We start from the raw sequence: 15,528 nt of genomic DNA on the forward strand, positions 1-15,528 counted from the left end.
TGTATTTTTCCACCCTAAATTATCTTTTTATTAATTATATAGATTAAGCTATGCCCAATGCCCTACATCGGTCACTCCATTACTACAGGGTTATATCTGTCCTTATTAGTAGCTACTGTAATTTGAGTTTTCCTCCCAGAAAATCACTCTTTGTTCAATGAGTTACCGTAATTTTACATTTAGAATATTTGGAAACCTCCTTAAATTTTTTCTATTACAGACGTGTTATCCGTTCCGTTATGTAATTTTGGCAAAATTTGCTGAAACGTTAAAAGAATCCTGGTATTAACTAACCTGAAATTACTATTTATATGCTAAATGTAGAATTAAAAATGTGCTATTTTCTGAAATTATTGTATGTTTAAAGTTATTTGTAAGAGTGAGGTTATTCACGGGGTATGTATGTTTAAGTTTTTTATGTTGGGGACATTTACTGTGTGAAAAACGTTACTTTTGGGAAAATTCTGGTATTGTGCCATGTGTTTTTGTGTGATTGTTGTGCTTTATATAGTATCTCTGTGGGAACTCGCCTTTCTGGAGGCAGAAAGTGACAAACATGTCCATGTATTGATACTTTTAATTGAAAGTATTAAAGAAAATCAGGCCGCGGTGTTTCTCATATTCTGGCCGGTAAGACCACAATAGGTACATATTTACTAAACAATGTTTCTACGATACAAACTCAATGCTACATAGTCATCTGACCATACATGCTAATCCCTGCCCTTTACTCATACTGGGTTAAGGCAAATAACTGATTGTCCACCAATAAAGGACTGCCTATTAAAGCAATGATATAGTATTCAATGGCACCTGATACTCTCGACAAGCCTCTGATATTTACTGTTCCCAAAATATATAAAATTTAATATATAAGGGGTTTCCTAATCTCTATTGTGTACAAATCAATGGATGCCGGTTTGTGTCTTTTTTGAGTGTGTGTGTGTGTGTGTGTATATATATATATGTGTGTATATATATATATATATATATATATATATACATACACACACACACACGTGTATATATGTAGTGCAGTTGGTAAATGAATATAACTCCATATGAGAGGGAGAAACAGCCCCTTACATGGTATAGGACCGTAGGGCATAGGATAGTGTAGGATACAGGAAAAACGGAAGAGGACGGGAAAAAAATGGCTTTAATAAATAAAACCAAACATCTTATCTTACATGGAGGATTCCACTTCTGTTCCCGCGAGCGTATAATATGTCCTTACAGCAGCGTCCCCCTTAATGGCAGATATACGTCCCCAGCGATTCGGTGAGAGACGCAACACCGCTCAAATTCCGGTTTACTGTTCTTTATAGTAGATTTTAGCGCATCGCTTTATTTGTTTATTTACTAGCGCACATTAAACTGTCTACATATTTTAAAGGTGACATAGCAGGTATAATACTATCATTAAAAAAAAAATAAAAATTATGCAATCTCTAGTTTTCACAAGCGATGCTAGATATTGTTATTGTATAACAGACAATACTGTTATTGTCTGGAAGCTGTTACAATGTCCTGCCTGGTTTTAGGTAAATCCGAAGAGCTGAAATGGATATCGCCAAATTCAACATTGATGCCCCACGATGGGACCAGGGCACGTTTGTGGGGCGTCTAAAGCACTTCTTCAATATCACGGACCCCAGAACCGCACTTGTTTCAGAAGCGGAGCTGGACGGGGCAAAATTGCTCGTAGAGGCATGCAGGTAAGTGTCCAACTTATCTCTACATACTTCATATGGAAGAAGTGATTTTATTGCACGGAGTGATGTTAGCCAACCAAGAAATAGATATGAAGGATTTGGGTTAGAAGCAAACAGATACATAAATTGCCATATTCTTCTGTTATTCTCTCATGTAGCTGATCTACAACTTCTCCTCAACTCTCCTGTCTGGGCAGAATGTGTAAAATGTTGTGTTTCTCATTAGAAACATAATGAAGAGTTGAGATAACAATGCAGAGTTAATTTCGGCCAGTGTCTTTCAAGAAATCTTATGTATATGATGTATTTGTACATGTAATTCAGGGCCAACTGGGCTCTTCTCTTGCGAGAAGCCCTTTATGGCCCTCGATAATGTACGGTGAAGTCGGTGAGTTAAAAAGCTTTTCTGCAAACCTCTGCTTTAGTGGGAAAAGCCAGAGATATTGCTTTGCGTGGGGCTGAGTGTCTGTTTCTTTGACCAGAGCAGGGGCCGTACCGCCAGGGACCAGCGTAGAACAGCTGCACTATGCAAAAAAGCTCTACGACTCTGCTTTCCACCCGGACACGGGGGACAAGATGAACATGATCGGAAGAATGTCTTTTCAGGTTCCTGGAGGAATGGCCATCACAGGAGGCATGCTACAGTTTTACAGGTAGAAATGTCCTGGTGTCTGTATTACCATGTTGGATTCCAGAGAGTGCACGGTGGCTGCTGGCACATATTCAAATAAATGTAATAATCATTCTAAAATCTTTCTCCAATATTTTATTTTATTAATTTTCATATTAACAGGCCCAGACTGGCCATATGGCACGGGGGGGCAAATGCCCGGTAGGCTGCTGGACAATAGTGCCCCATACTCGCCCTTTCTGCTGCTCCAGTTGCAGTCTGGGGGTTGCAGTGTGCAGCCACCGACTGGATAAGCCCCATTTCATGATATATGAGTATAAGGGGCACCAGGCAGTTTCGGAAAGCTACATTTTTTTAGGGGCTTTAGGATGTGGCCAAGTTATTGGTGACATCATAGGTTATCAGCACCCCCTTCACCGGCATCTTGTGTGTCATAATGATGTTTTATGTAACTTGGATGAAAACCAAGCATCTCTTTGTTTTTTACTATTGGATAAGAGAGAAATGCAGGATAAAAATCCTTTTCTGAAATGGAATCGGTAAAGTGCAGCATCCTGGTTGATATAACCCTTGTCAGGTTTGTCTCCTGAGGTTATAGACGAATTGGTCTTATTTCTATAGTGCAGACTTTGGGAAAACATAATCCATACCCAGCTGGGTGTCGGACTCCTGCCTGCAGGTCTGTGTCTCATGGATCTGTTAATCATTGATGAAAATGTCAGCTCGCGTTATTGTGAACAAAGCTAAAGGAAAGAAAACACATAAGTGTTTAAGAGAATCCTGGTTTGAACTCTTTCAAGTCCCTGGTGGTAGAAGTGACCTTTTGGAGTTAACAAAAAACATCACAGATGGATATCGTTCCATTTAGGAGTTTATTCCCTTATTTTTACTGTGTTTGGTTTAAAAAACATGGAGTGGAAATATATATATATATATACCATATTTAGCATTTTGTCTGTTATTCCAAAGATTACCTAAAAGGACAACTCATTTTGTTAATGCATATGATAGCTGGCCGCTTTAGGTTTCCATGCAGTCCATCTTTCAAATGCATGGTGTGATTCTGCAGGGTGGAGGAGCTCTTCCACTGCAGCTTCTCTCAAAGCTAAGTATTTTTTGAGACTGTCTGCTGTACTTTCTACCCTAAAGAATGGGGGAACAGTCTTACTGCATATGAACGTCCACCGTCCAATTCTTGACAAAGAGGGCAGATCCAAACTGTTTTACTCTTTACCTTATTCATGTTTTCCGTTAATTTATACATTTACATAGAATATTGTTAACACAATGCATTCATTTATTCGTTACAAAAGTACTCGGGGTAACGAATAAATTAATGTATGTTTTTCATAGTCCAAAATCATTTATTTGTCAAATTTTTAACAGATCCATTCCTGCGGTGGTGTTCTGGCAATGGGTCAACCAGTCGTTTAATGCATTAGTAAATTACACCAACCGGAATGCTGCTTCTCCTATTACGCCAAGGTAAGCTGTTATGCCGTTTTCTGTTTTTTTTACTCTGTGCCTTCTACTGAACTTTCAGCAGTATGCTTTGGCGGAAAGATTGTGATTTATATTTTCTGAGAGTTGTAATATATCATTACCGCTGTATGAGCAGCCGAAATCATGGACACCAATGACTTCAAACATTTTTGTTATGATTATTATTATTTAATCCATGTTGCAAAAATAATAAAACGACAGATCTGGTTTCCTTGCTTTACATGCATGTTAAATGGTGGAACTGTACCCTTAAATGAGATGCTATCCATTGTTTTACCCCAACACAAGCCTAGTTTAATTTTACCATCTAACTTCATTTTAATGAATGTGTTAAGGAAATACACTTTTTTGTGGTGATTGTTCTCATGTGCTCCTTTTTGACCCCTTTCTTTTAACTTTCAGACAGATTGGGGTGGCATATGTGACTGCAACAAGTACTGCCTTGGCCACTGCAGTGGGACTGAATCTTTATACCAAGGTATGGCAAGTTTAGACCCTGTTGCCTTAAGTCAGTGGCTACGGAGGGATACATACCTGTCCTTCTGTTCCATGTGGTGTCTGTAAAGGGATTAGCAAGTAAGGAGCATTCCCTTGACCCGTTCTTCCTGAATGCGGTTACAAGAGAGTCCAGAGCGACAAGGACTTTAGTCACCACTTACACCATGGCTGGGTCCTTTCTGTGCTCCCTTCATGGGCTTTATGTGCAGTTCCCTTTTGGTGGATATGTATAGGACTGGACTGGATAGTTCACACTGGTTGTGTTGCCTGACAAATATTGCTTGGGACACTATATAATTGGCCCAGGGAATGGATCTGGCACCTGGGCGCTCTGTAGAGAGGATGACAGCCATGGAGGTGGGTTCTGGGGGCTGCTGGGTTGCTTCTTGGTTTAGACGTAGGGCAACACCCGTCCTACATGCACCATTTGTCACCGACTAAACCCATTAACCTACATGACTCACTAGAGCATAGAAGTCCATGTGACATTACCCGTCGATTAACCCATTATGTTCCGCCCATTTAAGGGACTCTCTGAGATCTCCTCCTTTTTCTGTATAAGCTACAACGATGTAGAAAGCTACACATGCTCTGGTTACTTTAGTTTTTTAATGTTTCCAGAGCTACAGGTCCCAGTGACACAGTGATTACCCTCCGCACACTTCATATGGTCAAATCCTTACGTCTTTAATATTTAAACAATCTTTTACATATATTCTAAAAACTAATCAACAGGAACAGCTATGCAAATAGAAATTTGTCTACTCAGGTCTTTTTTAGTGACGCATTAATAACATACGGACGCTAAACCTGCACTGTTGGCTAAAAAATTAATTACGCTGAGGTTTTGCTTTGCAGTTTTTTGTTTTTTTTCGGCATCCCATATCTTGGTTTTGCTAAAGCATAGGATTCTAGGCAACGTACAGACCCATTAAAATGACGTTTCAAATAGAATATGAACCGTTTGCGGGCATCGGGGATATTTGCTATCAAAGTCAGTGTTATTGCCATGGATATGACTTACATCAAATTACAGCATCACCCCTCTTATGTGAATTTGAGTATACGTAGCGGCAATGTGACCGCCGTTTGTCAGCATCTGCGGAAATTATTTCTCCATCATTCCAACCACTTGGGGATAAGTTGGTAATTCTAGTCCCCAAATGAATTAATTGATTACATGTATCCACTGTTATTCACCTACTCTATACCTATTTCCATCATTTGTCTACATGACATCATCATCATCATCATCCCTTCTACACTTTTTTAAAGGGTCGGACTGTGGCTCTCCTTTACTCTCCCTAAACATTTATTCTTGGTAAATAAACTCACGGCTTTCGATACATGCATATAACAACTAAACGTGCCTGACTTTCCAGGAGCTGCTGTTATCATTCATATCATCAGCCGCTTTGTGGATCCATCCAAAGCAGAGCTAATAGTATTCTGCTAATAATATTCTCTTCCGTCTTCATCCCATCGCCAGTTGTTATCTTTACTCAGAATGTACTATGCTGTGTTGTCTGGTTTGTCTCTTCTTTCACCTCCATAATAAATCCCTCGTCCGCCTATGTTTACCCAGAATACCGCAAAATCTCCATGTCGCTCAACAAATATCTCTTGGAAACGCTTCCAAGTAACATCCAGCCTTTAGTCTTCTGTTTTGTAGCTGTTTTTCTACCATTTATTCATTTTTTTGTCCTCCCAGAAAGCTCCCCCTCTGATTGCTCGCTGGGTCCCGTTTGCTGCTGTGGCCGCTGCTAATTGTGTCAATATCCCTATGATGAGACAACAGTAAGTAAAGTGACCTCATGCATTGCTTGCCTTGTAGATTGAGCAGAACGTTAGATTGCACCTACGGGGGGGGGGGGGGGGGACTCACAGAGCATTTATGGCCAAATTACCCACCCCTCCTTACAAGCTGTACCTTTAATGTTTAACCTCATAATGCTCGTATTTTTTATGCGTATATTTTATGTATCCGCCACTGCTGTGTGAATGATTACACGCGCAGGCGATGTGAATTCACGAGGCACTTTCATTTACCCCGCCGTCTTGCGCAATCTGTGTTTGCCAGCGATAAGTGGCTATTATTTCCAGACACGTATAAAGTGCGTCTGCATTGCTTTCTTCTGATTACTTGTCTGGATTAGCCTTTTCCCGTCTGTTAGATGCACTAATGTGCTTGCAAATTATATTTCTATGCGAAGCGCAGTGTATTTTGGGACTGTGACTGGTGCATTATGGGGGCCGACTACCTGAGATGAGAATTTCATACAGGAATGTAAATAAATCTGTAAATTTATTATATTTAGATGAATGTGTATCCCCCCCCCCCGTTATGAGGACCTTGTCATGCCCCAGAGTAAGTGGGTTCCTACTTTGCCTAAAGTAACATGCTATTAACCAAACGTAGCATTGCAGCGCGCCGAAACATTTTTGTAAACTTATCCTAGAAATCATTCTTCATTCATGTAAAATTTAGCCTCATTCATAATTGTTCAGGAAACTTTTAATGGTCATGTGACATAAGAGTAGATACTGATAGGTTATTGCCATAGAAACAGGGGGGGGAAAAGCTTTCGACTGAAAGATTAAAACGGCAACTTAAAATGCTAGAGAGGGCATTTACTGTTTGGCCAGAGTTGGAACACTTTTTAGGTTAATTTGCCTGTATTTAGTGAAAAGTTTCCCGTTTGTAATAATTTGTGGTTTTGTTCTGGCCAGAGAGATCCTTAATGGGATTGCGGTTACGGATGAAAATGATAATAAACTGGGTCATTCTAAGGTAAGCTCCCTTCTCTACTTTAAAGAAATTTACAATTTGACGTTTAAAAATGGTTTAGGATTTGTTAGTTTCCTAAAGAAATATACACGTAAATCAGAAAAATTGCAAGGTGAACATTATTTTTAATGTAATTGTGATATTAATTCAAACAGCTCAGAGTGCGTGGTTTCAAAAATGGTCCCAAAGATGGAAATCCTACATTACGTTTGAATACAAACAAATGGTTCATTATGGCGGATGTGTATTAATCACAGACCTGCCTATTACTGAATCATTTGTATCGTTTGTTTCAGGCAGCCTGTTAGTAGTTCTTTTGTTATAACGCCAGACATGGCAGACTATGATGTTCATTTGAATGTACTCTCTATCAAAACATTAAAATTAATTTGGAAAAACACAAAACAAGATCTCTAACTCAAAGAGCTTTAGAAAGAGAAAAGAAAGACACAGATCCAAAATGTAGACATTTTTGTGAGTCTGTGTCGGCCAAGAATGGACAACACAAAATGCCTTGAAAAAAAGATCTCAATCCGACCCACACGAGAGGTCTAGAACCAAAATATGAGCCAAGTTTCCTCTGCGAGGAACATGAGAGGTAGGTTTATGGCTTTAATGAGCCTTGTTGGTGGGGTATGGGTGGTCTCCCTCACACACTTCATATCTGGAGCAACTAACTTGATCCGCCGCACACAAGTGATGGGAAGAAGGTGTTCGGCTTGCAATGGGGCTCAGTAGTCAGTAGTCAGACAGCTTTCAAAGCATTAGCCGAGGTTCATTAGGTCAGGCAGTAAAGGTCTTTTAGCCTACATTTAGTATTCTCATATTTTACTGGAAAAGGTAAATACCATATTTTCTTCTAATGGTCACTGAGGAATTATTGCTAACAGTAATTGTTTAAAGAAGTAATGTTACTAAACGTATGTACAGAGCAACTGAGACGGCCAACAGCAGGAGTGATGGCATGACAGGTGGGAGGAGAGGGTTCAGTTGATCTGTTTCTGAAAACCTCAGAACAGGCTAGTGAGTTTCTTGTGAACTTGTTATGGCTTCACCGCACCTGAGGTAGCTGAAAGTCTGCATGCGGTACGCAGGGGTAATTCCCAGCAGGGCCGGTCACCAAGAGGTGCCGTAGAGTTACCCGAAGCCTTGTGGAGGTAGATTTATGGTGACCGCTTTTCAGCTCCCTGTAAGCACAGATTGGAATTCATCTGCTGAAGTTATAGCCACAAGAAATGTCTAAATAGGTAAGTGTGCTAGACTTTTGGATTCGGATTCATACAAATGTTGTTAATTTTGACAAACTTTACCAATTTCATTAATTCTTACAAACCTCCAAAAACAAAGAGGGACTCCATGCCCCTGTCTCCTTTCCTCAGCCTCGCTTTTTCTCCAGCTTCTTCCTGACATCCGCTCCATTGGCCAGGCCTCCCGCAGCACTTCCGCAAAAGGTCAGAGCCTCTGTACACACTGTCCCCTGATTGGAGGACCCGGGAAGAGGCCGTCCCCGTGCTGCGCCTTGTGGCTCCACCCTTTTGTGCAAGTACTCCCAAGAAGCCAGAATATTGGAGACTCTGATTCCCAGAGAAAGAGAAGGATTTCTGTACCTCTCTCTCTCTACGCAAATATCTGCAACAGTATGACTTCTTGCAGTACTTCCACAAAAAGGCAGAGCCGCGGCCTCTCCCCCATTCCTCCAATCGGGGTAAAGGATGTGCGTGGAGGCCCTGCCCTTTTGCGGTAGTACCTGGATAACAGAGCTGATGCCTGGAAATGTGGACGAAGAAAGAAGGCAGAAGAGGCAAGAGAAGAAGCGTAGCTGTGGGAAGGGGGACATGGTCTGCAGAGAAGGTAAGGGAGACATTCTTAGAGAGTGCGAGAGAACATGAGAGAATGGAGTGGGGGTGGCAACAAATTTCCTTTTCGAGTGGAAAAAGCCAAACGGAAAAAGGGCAGGAAACAAAATGTATTGCCCAAAAACGAATGGACCAAAAACAAAATTAAAAAATTTTTCTGAATCATTTTTTGGTCCATTGCACAAGTCTAAAGTGTACATAAATTTAACATGACAATCTAGATACGAAGAAAAAATGACACCACTCGCTGTTTAAAAAGGTCCTAATGTATGTTTCCTTGCCAGAGCGCCGCGTTTCTTTGCCGCCAGTCGAGATTATTGGTTCTAGTTTGCAAACATGCGTTCGTTACATCTGTTCTTTAACCCCTTGATGACAATTGCCGGTCCGGGCACGTCACGGAAATTCATGTCGATAACGACAAATGACGTGCCAGGACCGGCACGTCATTAAACGGGTGCAGAAAGCGATCTATTTTCGCTTTCTGCACCGAAACGGCGTTGCTGTAATGCCTCGACCTCGAGGCATTCAGCAACGCCATTATCGGCACAAAGGGGCCATCTCTGGCCCCTCCCCGGGGCGTCAACATCCGCCATACTTTGTATGGCGGCGGACGCCCGTTTTAAAAGCGTTTAGGAGGCGATCAACGATCGCCTCCTAAACTTAAATGGTGTCGCTGGAATGCCTCGATCAGGAGGCATCCAGCGACACCAAACACTTACCTTTGGATGGGCTGTGACCACTCCGGAGAGCGGTCACAGCCGCAGCTGCCGGTGATCTTCGCCATCTGCGGTCCGGGAAAATTCAATAAAGAAACAATAAAGTCTAAAAAGTTCGCTAGACGGTCTCCAGACCCTCTAGAGAACTCTGGCTCCACTTGCAGGTTGAATATAGGTACTGCATTCAACCATGCAAGTCAATGGAGCTCAGCTTTCTAATCACAGTGTGATTAGAAAAAATAAATTAAAAATAAAATTAATAATAATTAGAAAAAAAATAGTAAAAAACCAGTAAAATGTAAAAATAATTTCCCACTGATGTCACTATCAGGGGAACCTTCAAGTTGAAAAAAAATGTTAAAAAAATAAAAAAAAGGCAAAAAAAAAAAATATATATATAAAAAATATATTTTTGTGAGCAAGTCCTAAAATTAGCATATTAGCTTAAAACAATTCTCGCATGGAAAGAGTTAAAATACTGGCATATTAAATGCCCATGGGGTGTCTACTTTTAAAAAATTTATGATTTGATGGGGTAAATTGAATTGGCCGGGTTCAACAAGGTCCCAATTAACACCGGGGGAAGGATGGCCACACATCTAATTTCCAATTAGAAAAATGCACACGTACCAAATGTGGCCTTTTAGTTCCCCCCAAAAATGACAAACCCATGCATGTGGGGTATCACTGTACTCAGGAGATGTTGCTGAACACATATTGGGGTGTCGTGTGACAGTGGCATATACCAGGAGCTGTAAATTCATACATAAAGTAGGTGTGTGTGGGAAAAATACACACACAAAAATACTACTGCAAACTTTGAAAAAATGCTGGTGGTAAAATGTGTGCATGCAAAGAGTTAAAATACCCTGGGGTGTCTAGTTTTCAAAAATATATGGTTTTGTTGGGCACACTGAAATGGCCCGGCTCAAAGATGTACCAAATAGGGCATGGGCAGTGGATCCCCAAATGCCAAAGTTCAACATTGAAAAATGTGCATGCCCCAAATGTGGCCCTTTTGCCCCCAAACAGCCAGGCAAAATCATTTATGTGGGGTATCACTGCGCTCAGGAGATGTTGCTGAACACATATTGGGGTGTTTTGTGATAGTGACATATACGAGAACTTTTTAATTCATACCTGAAGTAAAATGTGTGTGACAAAACAAATGCAAAAAAATGACTATCACAAAGTTTGACAAAGACTGGTGGTAGATATGGTGCATGGAAAGAGTTAAAATACTAGCATTTGAAATACCCTGGGGTGTCTAGTTTTCAAAAATATATAGCTTTATTGGGCACACTGAAATGGCCCGGCTCAAAGATGTACCAAATAGGGCATGGGCAGTGGATCCCCAAATGCCAAAGTTCAACATTGAAAAATGCGCATGCCCCAAATGTGGCCCTTTTGCCCCCAAACAGCCAGGCAAAATCATTCATGTGAGGTATCGCTGTACTCAGGAGATGTTGCTAAACACATATTGGGGTGTTTTTTGATAGTGACATATACCAGAACCTGTTTATTTATACCTAAAGTAAAATGTGTGTGAAAAAACAAATGCAAAAAAATTACTACCATAAAGTTTGACAAAGGCTGATGGTAGAATAAGTGCTTGGAAAGGGTTAAAATATCAGCATTTGGAATACCCTGGGCTGTCTAGTTTTGAAAAAATATATGACTTGATGGGGTAAATTGCATTGGCCGGGTTCAAAGATACCCGAAATGGCACATGGGGGGAAGAATTACCAGATTTGGAAAAAATGGCTTTGAAATAGCAAAACGCTACCTGTACTTATTGCTCCATAACGTGCAGAAAAAAGCAAAAAAACATAAAAACATTGGGTATTTCTAAACTCAGGACAAATAGTAGAATCTATTTAGCAGGTTTTTTTATTACCTTTTATAGATGAGTAAAAGATTTTTCAACTAAAAGTTAGAAACAGTCATTTTTTTCTACATTTTTCACCATATTTTATACTTTTTTTAATAGTAAATAATATGATACAATCAAAACAATGTCAAGAAAGCCCTTCTTGTCCTGAAAAAAACAATATCTAATGTGTGTGGGTTCAGTAAACGGGAAAGAAGAAAATTACAGCTAAACACGAGCAGCGCAGAAATGTTAAAACGGCCATTGTCACGAAGGGTACAAAAAGTAAAATCAGCCTTTGTCACGAAGGGGTTAAAGTAACAACATAGTAATGTTGAAAAATATACTTTGCTTTTTTTTTTATCTGTTATTCATCTGTTAATTGCCTTTTTTTTTTTTAGAAAGCAGCTATCAAAGGAATAAGCCAAGTAGTCATTTCCAGAATCGCTATGGCTGCTCCGGGGATGAGTAAGTATGCCCTAAAATGATTGTTTCTAGTTAAAGGCTCCTAGACCCTTAAAGCTTGATCAATAATTCTATTATGTAACATAAACACAAAGTAGCAGTGTATTTCTCTATAAAATAAGACAAGGATACGATGATGGCAAAATCCGCATGCATGGTGCAAAATAATTCTTGCAATCGTCAATAGCGTCAATAATCAAAGTAGGGTTAAGAGCGCCAGGGGTCCTCCTGAATTAAAGAATTGAACGGTATTACGTAGGAGATTAGCACAGAGAATTTTACATTGATTATTATAAGATGAAACATATCTTTGTGCAGTAATTATGCAGTTAGTTGCGTATCCAGGTCAGGTACACGTCTGATATCTAAAAATAGCTATTTTGATGTAGCGTCGATTAACCCAAACTGTAAAATTAAGAGTTTTGGAAAGCAGTGGATCCGATGTAATAGTCAAAGAACTACTAAGCCAATTTTTTCTTGTTTTGTTTTCAGTTCTTTTACCAATTCTGATGGAGAAACTGGAGACATATCCCTTTATGAAAGTAAGTTACATTTCTTTACATGAAAAAAAATCCTTTTACATGCAAAAAAAATAATTTTATTATTGGAGCTGATAACTGGCCAGCAGGTAGAATAAACAGAAAAATTGCACTAAAACTAAGGCTTAAAAAAATGTTAAGGATATTCCCCAAAATATTATTTTAAGATTTTAGCCAGAGATATTAAACGATTCTTTCTTAATCGTTGTTGTGTTAAGTCATCTTTAATTATCTTTTTACAGAGAATCCGTGTTCTACATGGTCCTTTGCAAGTGGTATTAGTTGGTGGCTTGTAAGTACATATTGTCTGTTTTTGGTAATTTGGCAGTGCCTAATGGGTTTACCGACACTTATAGATTTATGAGAGCATTTACATTACATTATACAGGGCCAACAAAATAAATTAATGTGAAACGCAAAAGAAGGGTGCACGTTTAATAAAGCTGTCTCCCCATCCGAAAATGCAGTGGGGATTTCTGATCCATCTGGTGTTATTTAAATGTACAAAAAAAACCCAACAATAATGACATTTCTAAGTGACCCCAAGGATTTGAACTGCAGTGTGTGTGTTTAATTATATATATGCACTAAAGGAAGAACAGAAACTGACCTGAATTCCCACCACGGCGGCCTCCATTACACAGTGACGGCAGGACATCATGATGCAATACACCAGCTGTGTGCCACGATGTGTAATACAGATTGCCCCTGTGCATAGTCAGTGAGTGAGAGGCATACATAACATAAACCATATACAGTACATCAAACCAACAGATAATCCCAGGTGTGTATAAATACATTAGTCACCTGGCCAAAACCACCATAATACGTATATAATAATAATAATACACATATAATAATAATATGTATATACAATATATTGTATTCAAAAACAAAATGAGCCCAGATCATTGACAGAGTTGGGAATGCTGGATTTTGTCCCAGTTGTCTTACATTTTTTTTTATCTCTAATTGCACGATACAATACTGTTTGATTTCACGAGACATGAAATCTAAAAGTTGTATTCTGCAGGTTCTTAATGTTGAAAAGAAGATTTCACTTGAAAGGTAGACACTTACTCCATTTTATCTTACAGTTTACTCTTCATGGTTCCCGTTGCCTGCTCGTTATTTCCACAGCGATGGTAAATGTTTCCTTTTTTCATAGATTTATTTTTATTCCAGAGGCTCTTGCACATTCTTCCTAATATCCTTCTTTAAATGTATAGATGAATTTCTAAATACAGTCTCTGATTTAATTTAAAGTAAGCCCTGGCCCTTGTAATATTGCATTTTCTCTATTTTACACTCAAATTCTTTAAGTCGGGGCAATACAGTTTTTGGTTTTGCCTCAGAGGCTTGGGATTCAAAATTAAGGATTTTGTCTGTGTAAGGGGTGGCAGGGCTGGACTGGCTGTGGCGTGGCGGCCCTGGCACTTTAAGGCCCGAGGATGTAAATGCAGCCGACGTCTTGATATGTGCAGCTGTATGATCGTGTAGCGTGTGACCGGGGATATCCAGCCACTGGCCACTCTCTACAGCACCCAATCTGCCCACGGAGCATTTGCCCGCTGTGCCAGATGGCCAGTCCTGACCTGTGGGGTGGTGATTGCTTTAAATGTAATTATCCCACAGGGAAGCGTACACATGGAATCTGGACACCCCGCGTTGACTGCTTGTTAACTACACCCTAGAGTTAGGGAGTAAATTAAAGTCCTTCTTTTTTTTCTTTCAGTTCTATGGCTGTGAGCTCTCTAGAGCCAGAACTTCGAGATTCGATTGTGGAAAAATATGGGGACAAAATTCATTATGTGTATTTTAATAAAGGACTATAATTGAACAGGGATCGAGCAATATCTGCTGTGAAGAACAAGTGTTAACAAAAGATTGGTGCTGTCCAGCTGTGACACAATTATATCTATTATATACGTTTAACTAATTTCACCTAAAATCTAATTTTTCTAAAAAAAAACAAAAAACTGCGGAACCATTAATGAGAAAAAAAATAGTTTCTTGTTTCCAGCCTTTATAGGAATACCATTCTTTAAATTGTTTTAGGTATTTTTAAGATAAGATCTTACGGCACTGACACAGCTGTAGTCGTCGAAGACTTTCAGGTATTCTGTAAAAGCTTTATCGACCTTGACAATCTTCCTTCAGTGTTTGGGAAACAGGAAACAATGTAACACAGAAAAACATGTCTGCCCCCTATTGTCTCTGTGTAGCAGTTTCAGTTGGCTCTTCTGAAATATGTTAAAGTTGAATGTATTTCTGGTTTTTACTCGTTCCACAAAACTTCCCCCAAAAATGATTTTAAATAAATTTCTTTTTTTTAAACCTCCTGAGTACCTGCTTTACACGAGAGTTCATGATATCAGCTATAACATAAGGTATTATATATAATAATATATCATATATTTTTCTGAACTAGTAGTACCGTGATGTGTATTACAGATATTGTCATTTTCGTCATCAGTATTTATATGTCAGGGTGTGTAATTTTTGGCAGTTTGGAATTCCTAATGTATTTAATTAAAGGACCAGACCGGTCTACCGGCCCATAATATATGTGTGTTTCAAGTTCCTATTCCACGTACTGTGCTAAACTTAACACATTTGTAACTAAATATAGCATTGGAAACCTCATTCCCTGGTACTGCTGAATGTCCGAACACCTGCCAAAAATAATTATTTAATCAACATTTTTCCACGTAATTGTCACGTGACGCACAAACTGGCACTTCATGGGTCGTTGCCCTAAACAAGAAAAAAGCTACTGAGTTTTCATGTGAATAAAACTTAGGAGGAAAGAATAAAATAACACATGGGCTAAACATACATGCTTAACATAATAGAGAGTGCACTTAACAGCAACAACGGTTAAAACATTTCTCTTATGTTAGCACCTAGAAATCAAGATCAACAATTTGAGATGCCAATTTTGTCT

General features: G+C 39.3%; 1 protein-coding gene across 1 annotated transcript; it reads left to right on the forward strand.

Annotated features, from left to right (window-relative positions):
* The first annotated feature begins 1,554 nt into the window (after positions 1 to 1,554).
* On the forward strand, positions 1,555 to 14,416 carry LOC149288638 (sideroflexin-2-like). The gene is made up of 11 exons (XM_089491507.1): positions 1,555 to 1,718; positions 2,198 to 2,368; positions 3,733 to 3,831; positions 4,252 to 4,327; positions 6,059 to 6,144; positions 7,078 to 7,138; positions 11,979 to 12,045; positions 12,535 to 12,584; positions 12,824 to 12,873; positions 13,679 to 13,726; positions 14,317 to 14,416. The coding sequence occupies exons 1-11, from the start codon at positions 1,564 to 1,566 to the stop codon at positions 14,414 to 14,416; spliced, it is 963 nt and encodes a 320-aa protein (XP_089347633.1). The 5' UTR covers positions 1,555 to 1,563.
* Positions 14,417 to 15,528: the final 1,112 nt, after the last annotated feature.

This window comes from Sceloporus occidentalis, unplaced genomic scaffold (assembly GCF_023333645.1).
Source record: "Sceloporus occidentalis isolate IW3139 unplaced genomic scaffold, rSceOcc1.0.p SCAF_50, whole genome shotgun sequence".
Classification (NCBI taxonomy): Eukaryota; Metazoa; Chordata; class Lepidosauria; order Squamata; family Phrynosomatidae; genus Sceloporus; species Sceloporus occidentalis.

Coding starts and splice junctions, on each gene's coding strand:
- LOC149288638 (XM_089491507.1), top strand. CDS start 1,564: ATGGATATCGCCAAATTCAACATTGATGCCCCACGATGGGACCAGGGC. Junction 4,328..6,058: donor GACTGAATCTTTATACCAAG/GTATGGCAAGTT, acceptor TTGTCCTCCCAG/AAAGCTCCCCCTCTGATTGC. Junction 12,874..13,678: donor GTGGTATTAGTTGGTGGCTT/GTAAGTACATAT, acceptor TTTATCTTACAG/TTTACTCTTCATGGTTCCCG.